General features: G+C 41.5%; 1 protein-coding gene across 7 annotated transcripts in view; it reads right to left on the reverse strand.

The window, feature by feature from the left end:
* PLCB1 (phospholipase C beta 1) overlaps positions 1-10,955 on the reverse strand; it is a 535,828-nt gene that overhangs the window by 66,036 nt on the left and 458,837 nt on the right. For 6 of the 7 annotated variants that reach the window (XR_011557370.1, XR_011557371.1, XM_070732668.1 and 3 more), the window contains exons 27-30: positions 9,142-9,322; positions 2,373-2,449; positions 1,978-2,067; positions 1,244-1,301 (exon numbers count right to left, since the gene is read on the reverse strand). Coding sequence is in view for 4 of the 7 variants with exons in the window: in XM_070732668.1 (XP_070588769.1) it covers positions 1,244-1,301; positions 1,978-2,067; positions 2,373-2,449; positions 9,142-9,322 (406 nt within the window). In the remaining 3 variants the exon portion in view is untranslated. The remainder of the gene's footprint in view (positions 1-1,243; positions 1,302-1,977; positions 2,068-2,372; positions 2,450-9,141; positions 9,323-10,955) is intronic. The other variant, XR_011557369.1, reaches the window with a different exon arrangement.

The raw sequence follows: 10,955 nt of genomic DNA on the forward strand, positions 1-10,955 counted from the left end.
GCCACGCATTTACCAAAAGTACTCAAGGTATCACACAGGAAAAAAAACTAAAAACGAAATCATATTCCATGGCAAAACAAATAGCAATTGAAGTTCCACATCTGAAATACAATTGTTCTATTCCTTCTTATTTCAGTTGTGGTGCTGTTTATTGTTGGGCAAACCCAACGATGTTCAGGTTCGGGTTCGGCACCCGAGCCCGAACCCAAACTTTTGCTGAACTTTTGAGTTTGGCACTTGGGAGAGCGCCAGGAAGTGCCAACGCCCAGCTGTCACCTTCCGGAACAGCCGGGGCGCTTCCCGGTGCTCTCCCGAACCCGAACCCAAACCTGAACTTTTGCCAAACTTCTAGGTTCGGTGTTCGGGAGACCGCTGAGAAGCGCCCCTGCTGTTTCTGAATGTGACAGCTGGGCGGCAGCACTTTCCTGAACAGCCAGGGAGTTGTCGGCCAGTCGGGAGGTGCAAAAGGAGGTGGGGAATCCCACGAGGGGATTCCAGGGGCAGAGCTTTGATGTCACTGAGACGTCCTTCCTGGAGTCCCCGTTTCAACCGGCCAGGAAGGACGTCTCAGTGACGTCAAAGTTCTGCCCCTGGAATCTCCTCATGGGATTCTCCACCTCCTTTTTTGCTTCCTGACTGGCCGACAGTTCCCCGGCTGTTCTGGGAAGTGTCGCCGCCCAGCTGTCACCTTCAGAAACAGCCGGGGTGCTTTTCGGCGGTCTCCCGAACGCCGAACCTGGGTTCAGGTTCGGGAGAGCGCCAGGAAGCACCCTGACTGTTCTGGAAGGTGACAGCTGGGCGGCGACGCTTCCTGGCACTCTCCTGAACCCGAACTTTTGCCGAACGTTTGCAAAAATTCGGGTTCGGGTTCAGTATACCGATCTGCGCAAATTTCGGTACGAGCCTGAACTTTGCAGGTTCAGTTCACCCAACACTAGTGCTGTTACATTTACAGCCAGGTAAGATCTGATCAAGGAAAAATGTTAAACTAAATTTATAAAATATATAAACATTAAAAAAGACAGTTAGCACTACCTGGACATTGGGACCTGAAATTATCTCTGCACAAAAAAAATAGCACTACTATTATGTTGGGGTTTTGCTATTTCAATATAATTACAATATTATTATTATTTTATTATTTATTAGATTTGTATGCCGCCCCTCTCCGAAGCCTAAATATTGAAATGGATAATGTAATCTTTATGCTAAGGTGAATACATGTTTTAGCCAGTAGACTTACTCTTTTAATGTACTGTACCACCTCTTGAATATATGAACGAATCATTTCTGTCTTCTCCCTGAGAGGAAAATTAAAAATGATTAATCCCATTTATTTTTAAAATCAATTGTTACTGGTTTTCTGACACAAATGATTTGTTTATAAAATAACTGGTAAACTTCACTAAGAGAAAATCAAAGGCAAAGTTTGCATATATTGCCCAGTATATTCTTCATCAGATTTCAAAATGGTTTTAATCCTTTATTTCAAAGGGATTGTGTGCGTTCTGTCATGTACTATTATGGGTGCCATTATGATTGATTTTAAACTGCTTGGAGGATGATTCAAACAAAAGATAATATAAGCTCTTCTAAATAAAGGAAAAATAATCACTAGTCACTGTGGGAATCTATGCTACTGTTCTGCCTGCTTTTTAATATAATATGTGGAGAGCAGGAGTGAAATCCAGCAGGTTCTGAAAGACTATGGAGAACAGGTAGTCGAAATTTGGAGTACTTCGAAGAACCAGCAAATACCACCTCTGGCTGGCCCCAGAGTAGAATGGGAATGGAGATTTTGCAGTATCCTTCCCATGTCGTGCCATGCCCAAAGAGCCAGTAGTAAAAAAAAATTGGATTTTGCTACTGATGGAGAGCCATAGTCAAACATACATTTAAAAAATATAGTTTTTTTTTCTATTGGTGCTTCAGGTCTTCTGGATACAAATTAAGCAGAGAATTGAAGACTGCACTTACTCATCCACTTGATTTCTGTCCTTGGACTTTGCTTCAGTGATTTTCTCTTGCCTTTTCTTGTCCATCTTTTTCTTCAGCTCTTTCTTTTCTCTTCAACAAATCCAGATTTGTTTTTATGAAAGAAGAAAACAGATCAAAAGTTATGCTATGCACATTCACCCAAAAGTGATTCCCTCTTTCTTGACAGGGGAGTCTTTTACTTACTCCTATAAGTAAATCACTGTATTAATTGGCCTAGAATGTTTTATTATTCTATTTTTCACTAAAACGTTGTAAACTGCCCCGAGTCCACAGAGAGGGGGTGGCATATAAGTCAAATAAATGAATGAATAAATGAATGAATGAATGAATGAATGAATAAATCTAGAATGATAATCAAATGAATTGGTCTTTACCTTTCAGAAATCTCTTTCAACTTCTTTAATTGGTGGCTTTGGCATTCTTCTGCTACATCTGTCAGCTTTTGTATAAGCTTAGGAAGAGAGAAAAAAGCAGATGTGTCATAAATTGTACCAGCCACATTCACTTGGTAAGTATTGCACAGGAAGTCTTCAGGTTTTGACTCTAATGGAGCCTGTCCATTAGGGTAGAACAGTGGTTCTCAACTTTGGGGTCGGGACCCGTTTGGGGGTCGAACGACCATTTCAGAGGGGTCGCCTAAGATCATGGGAAAAGACAAATTTCCAATGGTGTTAGCAACTAAAGCTTCTATTCTGGCATCTTGGAACATATTTTTACAATCCAACCAATCAGGTGTTTACAGGGGGGTATCATTCTGACCTCTTGCCAATCAGCTTAAGGACCTGTTGGAAGAATTGGCACTAAATTTATAGTTGGAGGTCACCACAAGATAAGAAACTGATTTAAGGGGTCACAGCATTAGAAAGGTTGAGAGCCACTGGGGTAGAAGATCAAAATATTGCTTGTTTATTCATTTATCTATATTTCTATGCTGCCCAACTTCCTAGGCACTCAGGGCATAAAGTTAAATGAACTGCTTCAAATAACAACCAGTCATTCTTGTTCTCCCCAACACATTCATTAAATGAGTGCATGGATCAAGTGGAAGTGGGGGGAGATCCTGGGGGGACTGATGCAAGCACCAGCCCACCTGCCTCAGGCTTCCTGTATCCCTACTCTCTGCCAACCAGAAACAATAGGGAAAGAAAACCCTGGGATCACCTGTCTCTCCCAATTCTGCCTTTGCTCTTCCTGCAACCATTAAAGGAAGCGGTTGTGAGGCCCCTCCTCAAGAAGCTTTCCCTGGATCCAGCAGAATTAAAGAACTTTCGTCCAGTCTCCAACCTACCCTTTGTGGGAAAGATTATAGATAAAGTGGTGGCGCTCCAGCTCTTAAGTCATTGGATGAAACGGATTATATAGACTTTTTTCAGTCGGGCTTCAGACCTGGTTACAGCAGGGAAACTGCTCTGCAAGCAGCCGCCATTTTAGCAAGGAATTGTTGGGGTGCTGAAAATGGCGGCTGCTTCCAGGAGTCATGGGGAGCAGGCCTAAGTGATGAAGGGGGTACTAGTGAGGCTTTAGGGTTCTACCTGTTCCACCCTCGGGATGGATGCTTAGTCAGACAACAACTGGTAGGCAAAAAGGACTAGCATAGACTCTCATTTTGAGTACTAAAAATCTACCACTAGTTGGTATAGATAATATTGACTTAAATGGGCAGTAGCCTATATCATATCAGTGGAGCAACATATATACATACATGCATACATGATTACTCCTTGAATAATCATCCTTCTTCCTTTTAGCAACATCAGGGGACATTTCCTACCTGTGCTAAGCTGGAAAGGATAGTTAGGCAAAATAAGCAACCCAATCACACAAGGCCAGCAAAGTATAAGCACTGTTACCATTGATTTCAGGATTATAGGAAGAACCAGAAAACAAAAAAGGCAGGATTAGGCCTGGATATTGCTACATCCATTACGTGGATCAACATGTTTTACTCTGTATAATGGTAAGGACTTTTCTACATACATTTTTACAAAACTGCAGAAAAAACAATTGCTGCCAACCTGCCTTCCATTGAGGACCTGTATACTGCACAAGTCAAAAAGAGGGCGGTGAAAATATTTACTGACCCCTCACGTCCTGGACACAAATTGTTTCAACTCCTACCCTCAAAATGTCGCTTCAGAGCGCTGTACACCAAGACAACTGGACACAAGAACATTTTTTCCTGAACGCCATCACTCTACTAAACAAATAATTCCCTCAACACTGTCAAACTTTTTACTTGTCTTCACCTCTATTTCTACTAGTTTTTTTCTCATCATTCCTATCATCCTTTTCCTCCCACTTAGGACTGTATGACTGTAACTTGTTGCTTTTATCCTAAGATTTGTATTACTATTGACTGTTTCTTCATTGCTTATTTGACCCCTATGACAATCATTAAGTGTTGTACCAAATGATTCTTGACAAATGTATCTTTTTCTTTTATGTACACTGAGAGCATATGCACCAAGATAAATTCCTTGTGTGTCCAATCGCGCTTGGCCAATGAAGAATTCTATTCTATTCTACTCTATTCTATGCTATGCTATTCTATATAAAAATGGAAATAATTTGCCCCAAGTATGAAGAGATTTCATTTGAATCTAAAATCTGCCTTTAACCAGAACAGGACTTTGGATCTATACAGATCTGGGGCATTGCTGTCAAGAACTGATAATGCTTAATGCAAGGACAGATAAACTTTTGCTCCCTATTACTTTCCATTTTCATTCGAAAGAGATGGATAACCTAAGACAATCCATCAGGCTTACATGGACTGTATTTATGAACCTCTATATCTCATCTTAGTATTTTAAGGCTTTCTGCAGATAGGTACTTTGTGATCATCCATTTCTGTCTACTAATTTCCAATCCATTACAAATATCACATTATTCTTAATTGTGATCATGCTAAACTAACTTTAATATGATAGAATAGTGAATGAGGAACAACCTCCATGATGTTTCATAATAAAAAGCCATCTGCTCATCAGAAAGCACAAACAAGCAAACTGTTAGTGTATTTAATAGTTCAAGTTCTGAAAACTTGATTTGAAACCATACTGCTGGATCAAATATATGGAATTAAAAGTAAATATATACAAATAAATCAGCAATAGGTTTTAATCAATAATTGTGTGCTTTTGAGGCAGCTATGACTATGACTCCTGATGATAGATAAGCCTATGTAGTTTGCTTTGCAAAACTTTCAAAAGCTGTTTGCCGCTGTCTTCTTCCAGTTGGCAGTTCTTCAGTCCATAGAAGGTGAATGAAAATAGAGATATAAATTGCTATGCTAAGCTAGGAGTCACAAAAATGTTGTTTTCAACAGGAGCAAAAACATTACTATACTACTGTACAACTATCTTATCCCAGAGCATATTTTGCCTAATTTTAGCAAATTAAGTCTTGAACTTTGATGGCACAGAAATGAGATTCAATATATTTAAAAAATGACTTGTTTTCATGAAAAAAACCCATGAACATTGGGATGCTTTGAAATCTAAAACATCCTATCTAAAAGAATGTTGGAGATTGTACACAGGATATTGTGACTATTGCATACATTTTCCCACAGTTATGTATTTGTGTGAAAACTGATTTGAAATATTACTGGGGCCCGTACTTGTCCATCTGTCTGGAAAGAGTTTGATCTGGTGACACCTGATGAAGTGGACAAGGCCATTGGAGCTGAGAGTTCCGCCACCTGCTTACTGGATCCGTGTCCCTCCTGGCTGGTTTCGGCCAGCAGGGAGGTGACACGGAGCTGGGTCCAGGAGATTGTCAATGCTTCTTTGGGGAGGGGGTCCTTCCTGGCTCCCTACAAGGAGGCACTTGTGCATCCCCTCCTCAAGAAGCCTCCCCTGGGTCCAGCCATTCTCTACAACTATCATCCAGTCTCCAACCTTCCCTTTATGGGGAAGGTTGTTGAAAAGGTGGTGGCGCTCCAGCTCTAGTGGTCCTTGGAAGAAGCTGATTATCTAGACCCTCAGCAGTTAGGATTCAGGCATGGCTACAGCACGGAAACTGCTTTGGTCGTGTTGATGGATGATCTCTGGCAGGCCCGGGACAGGGCTTTATCCTCTGTCCTGGTGCTTCTCGACCTCTAAGAGGCTTTCAATACCATCTTTCTGCACCAGCTGGAGGAGTTGGGAGTGGGAGGCACTGTTCTTCAGTGGTTCTCCTCCTACCTCTCCGGTCGGTCGCAGTCGGTGTTAGTGGAGGATTAGAGGTTGACCTCTAGGCTTCTCCCTTGTGGGGTGCCTCAAGGGTTGGTCCTCTCCCCCTCTGCTATTTAATATCTACATGAAACCACTGGGCAAGATCATCCAGGGGTATGGGGTGATGTATCATCAGTACACTGATGATACCCAGCTGTACATCTCCACCCCATGTCCAGTCAACGAAGCAGTGGAAGTGATGTGCCGGTGCCTGGAGGCTGTTAGGGTCTGGATGGGTGTGAACAGACTCAAACTCAACCCTGATAAGACGGAGTGGCTGTGGGCTTTGCCTCCCAAGGACAATTCCATCTGTCCGTCCATCACCCGGGGGGGGGGGGGAATTACTGACCCCCTCAGAGAGGGTCCACAACTTGGGTATCCTCCTCAATCCACAGCTTACATTAGACAACCATCTTTCAGCTGTGGCGAGGGGGGCGTTTGCCCAGGTTCGCCTGGTGCACCAGTTGTGGCACTACTTGGACCGGGAGTCATTGCTCATACACTCATGCCCTCATCACCTCGAGGTTCGACTACTGTAACACTCTCTACATGGGGCTACCTCTGAAGAGTGTTCAGAAACTTCAGATCGTGCAAAATCTAATAAATAATAATAATAATTACACATTGTGGAAAGTAAATGGGAACTTTCAGCAATTATAGCATGTTAACCAATTGTGAGGATTGACCAAAGCCTATCAGAGTTAGGTATCATGCAAAGCACTCTTCTGTGATGATCAACTCCCTTTGATCTCTCAAATCAGGAGTGAAAGCTTCAAAGAACATGTTCCTCCCATCACTTTTCCTGTTACTGAACAGATCCCTGGGTCACTGAAACTTTTCCACTGATCTCAAGCCTACCCTATGTCTTTCCTGGGAACATTCATGTAAAATTGAGAAATACTTTTCAATTAGTTTTTCAATAATAGGTTTTTAAGAAGATATTGGACAACAATCTAGGTTTAGAAAGCTTAGAACTATGTCACTTTAAACATGACCTAAGCATAGCCCATAAAATCATCTGCTACAATGTCCTTCCTGTCAACGACCATCTTCAACCACAATACACGAGCACACAACAGATACAAACTTATAGTAAACCACTCCAAACTTGACTGCAGGAAATACGACTTTAGTAACTGAGTAGTTGATGCATGGAACTCACTACCTGACTCTGCAGAATCATCACCTAATCTCCAAAACTTTACCCTTAGTCTATCCACTGTTGACCTCTCCCGATTCCTAAGAGGTCAGTAAGGGAAGTGCATAAGTGCACCAGCGTGCCTTCTGTCCCGTTCTAATGTTTCTATCTTACTAGTATCGTGTATATAAACATTGTTATATCTGTTTTTGTATTGTTATATCCTAGCATACTACCAATACGTACTTAACAAAATAAATAAATTATTGTCCAGAATGGTGTAAGATCCCATACAACTTGACCATTCTATGATTCAGCATCAGACAGGTTTCCTATATATAGTAATATATGCTTGGTGAGGATGTATAAGTATTTAAATTATTTTACCAGTGGCACGACTGGAATTTCATGCCTTTTAATAGGAAGCTATGTTTACACTCATACTTGTGAACTATGATGCCAGGTCCCAATTCTAGTTAATAAGGCTTACTAAATTAACAAACACAAGACTAATCTGTTATACCATATTATACAGATGGAACGAAGTAGCCAGGCTTGTTGGAATATCATAAATTTGGACAAATCAACATTCTGGATTGAATGTTGCAGTTTGAAATAATAATAACATTCCATTGCCTCTTTCTCTTTTTTCTTGACATTCCAAAGCATCTATTATTATCTGATTGGACTCTTCGTTTAGCCCAAAGGGCTGCTCCTTGCAGGGTGCCTGAATCACAGCTGTAAAAATAACAGCTGCTCTGGGGACAATAAATACACAATATTGTTTTGTTCTTTATAGCTTGTATTTTAGCTTCCATTTAGAACACATAAATTTACAGGAGACTTTCTGGCACAAACAAGTAGTTAGAAGACATCTTAGCAGTATCAAAGCTCTTGTTTCCAATTTTATAGGCTACACTAATTTAACTGCTTATTTTGAAATGCTTTGTAAAACTTTCAAGAGACAGCACCATATTAAGCATAGCATGACAGTCTAAGTTTCAAAGACAGAAGAAGAAGAAAAATCCCCAAGCAATAGTATTACCACCATAACAATATATTAGAGCTCACCCTTTGTTACTTATGGTGAGCAAAACTGAAAGGTTTGCATCTGCTCTCAATTATCAAAAATACAGAAAGTAGAAAAGGCATGGACACTAAAAAGATTAATTAAATAATACAAATTACATTTGCACATTTAATACAAATTACATTTGTACCTCTATTACATTGAACCCTCAAGCCTAAAGAGAATGTGATGTATATTTTCTGGTTCAGTGGTGGGATTCAATTTTTTTACTACAATTTCTGTGGCCGTTGCACGGCTTGGTAGATGTGACATGGTGGGCGTAGCAGGGGAAGGATGCTGTAAAATCCCAATATTCTTACGATCAGCTGAGACTAGGGAGGCAGAGAATAGATGGGGGTGGGAGCAGTCAGAGGTGGTATTTACCACTTAAAATTCCCGCTACCAGTTCTCTGAACTATTCAAAATTTCCACTACTGGTTCTCGAGAATAGATCAGGACCTGCTGAAACCCATCTCTGTTCTGGTTGCTCTATCTTAAATACCTGCTGTGCAAAAACTGTTCCAACTGTTTGTCCCATGCCAAAACAGATGGAGATATTTGTCAGTAAACAGATCCATGCCTAGTGCCAAGGAGCAGAACCGTTACAGAGAAACCTCCATAGATAGGTTCCGAAGAGGCCAAAGTTAGGTTTGTATACAATGTTTGCAGTCGTATTCATCATGCAAAGCAGGGAAGCAATTTTTATGTATAGTACATACCAATTTAATATGTGCTTGTTTCTGGTACTTTTCACTGTAGTACTGTTCTTGTCGAAGATTCAGCAACTGCTGCTGCTGTTTTTCTTTGAGCTCTATTAACTTCTGTGTCATTTCTGAATCAAGGGCAGCCAACTCTTGTTCAACAGTTGAAGGGTTATGATCTGGGCTGCCGGTTTCACTTCTATAGCACAACACAGAATAATAAATATAAATTGCAGCAATACAAATACAGAGGTCCTGTCTCCCAGATGACTCCCATTATTCCATTAGCCAATATTAACATTGACCTAGCAAAGACTCTTTTCCCCCCTTGTCTTGTGCAAATGTGTAAATATGCATCTGGTGTTCACATAGGTATAGAGAATTCTTCATTTCTTGAAATATGAGCAACCAGAGCATTCACACAGCAATCATGAATTTAATTTAATTTCTGTAATACCCCTGAAAGAAAGCTGCTAGGAACAGCAGTAGTATAACAAAAAGGGATGAAGGCTGGTGTAGAATATTATTGTCGGGGAACTAAATTGATGACTTTTCAATGAACATTGGAGAAATAAGACAAAATATTGAAGCTTTGGGTTTCATTAGTTTCATCTTAATGACACTATGAATATCATTGCGGTTAGCATTATTTCACAGTTCATAAAGCTTACCAAATCAATCAGTTCAGGTTTTTTTTAAAAAAAAATCTGAGCATCCCCAAACTTCATAGCATCCTAATGTGAAACTATTTAATAAACTCCAAAGAGCAAAGTTCATAAAGACCCAGGATTTGTCAAAGGAAAGCAAGCTTGGAACAACATACAAAGCCCAAATGAGAAAAATAATCTGTGCAAAATGGAAACTGAACAAAAGTCCCTAAGGAACAGCGTGATATTTTTGGTCTTGGGAAAGAACTGCTACTATAAAAGTGAGGTGAGAAGGGAAAGCAATGAATGGAGCATGTGAACCAAACAGAGCAACTGCAAACTAAATAGTAATAGTAGTGCATTCCAACCCCCATCCCAAAAATTAAAAGCCAGCCCAATGAAATGCATCTCCCTGAGCACTGACATATAAGAGATGCTTATAGTTCTACCCAAGTATTAAGCCAGTTTCCTAGGAAACCACAAGCTTAAAAGGAGAGGTGGCTAAAGGACCATGTTACAGCTGGAGAAAGGTAATAAGCCCTGAACAGAATGCGAGATTTGTGAAAATATAAGGAAGAAGAACAGCAGCAGCTCAAATCTAGAATCCACTGATAATGCTCTAATGCAGGGCCCCTCAAACTTGGCAACTTTAAGACTTGTGGACTTTAACTTCCCTCCCCCACCCTCACGCACGCACACACACATCTTGTCTGGGCACATAGACGGATCTCTTCCTGGGGAGTTCTGCTGTGTCACACACCCAGCAGCAGTGGTGGCATTGCAGGTAGTATTTGCCTGGGCTCTCTGCCATCCTGGAACTGCATGGGGGAGTTTTCCAGCACACTGCAGTTTCAGAATGGTGGGGCGCTTGCTTGGGAGAGCCAGCGGCGGGGGCAAAGATTGCTTGAGAGAGGCCAAGGCAGCTCTCTACTGTTCCGGAACTGCGCTGCAAGCTGGCAGCAGTTTAGCTGTTGAGGCGCCAGACCTTAGTGCACCAAACTGGTGTGCAGGAAGGGCCATGGCCCTGAGCCTCAACAGGTAACCCGGCACTGTGTTGGTGCCCACCAGGAGCATTTGGCATGCCAAACTTTGCAAGGAAGCAGGCAGCAGGCTGAGAGACAGAGCGGGCATCCCACATGTTCAGTGCCCAAGCAGAGCCCTGCGCGCTCCTCTGCCTCTCGCCTT

The sequence above is a fragment of the Erythrolamprus reginae genome, chromosome 1, assembly GCF_031021105.1.
Source record: "Erythrolamprus reginae isolate rEryReg1 chromosome 1, rEryReg1.hap1, whole genome shotgun sequence".
NCBI lineage: Eukaryota > Metazoa > Chordata > Lepidosauria > Squamata > Dipsadidae > Erythrolamprus > Erythrolamprus reginae.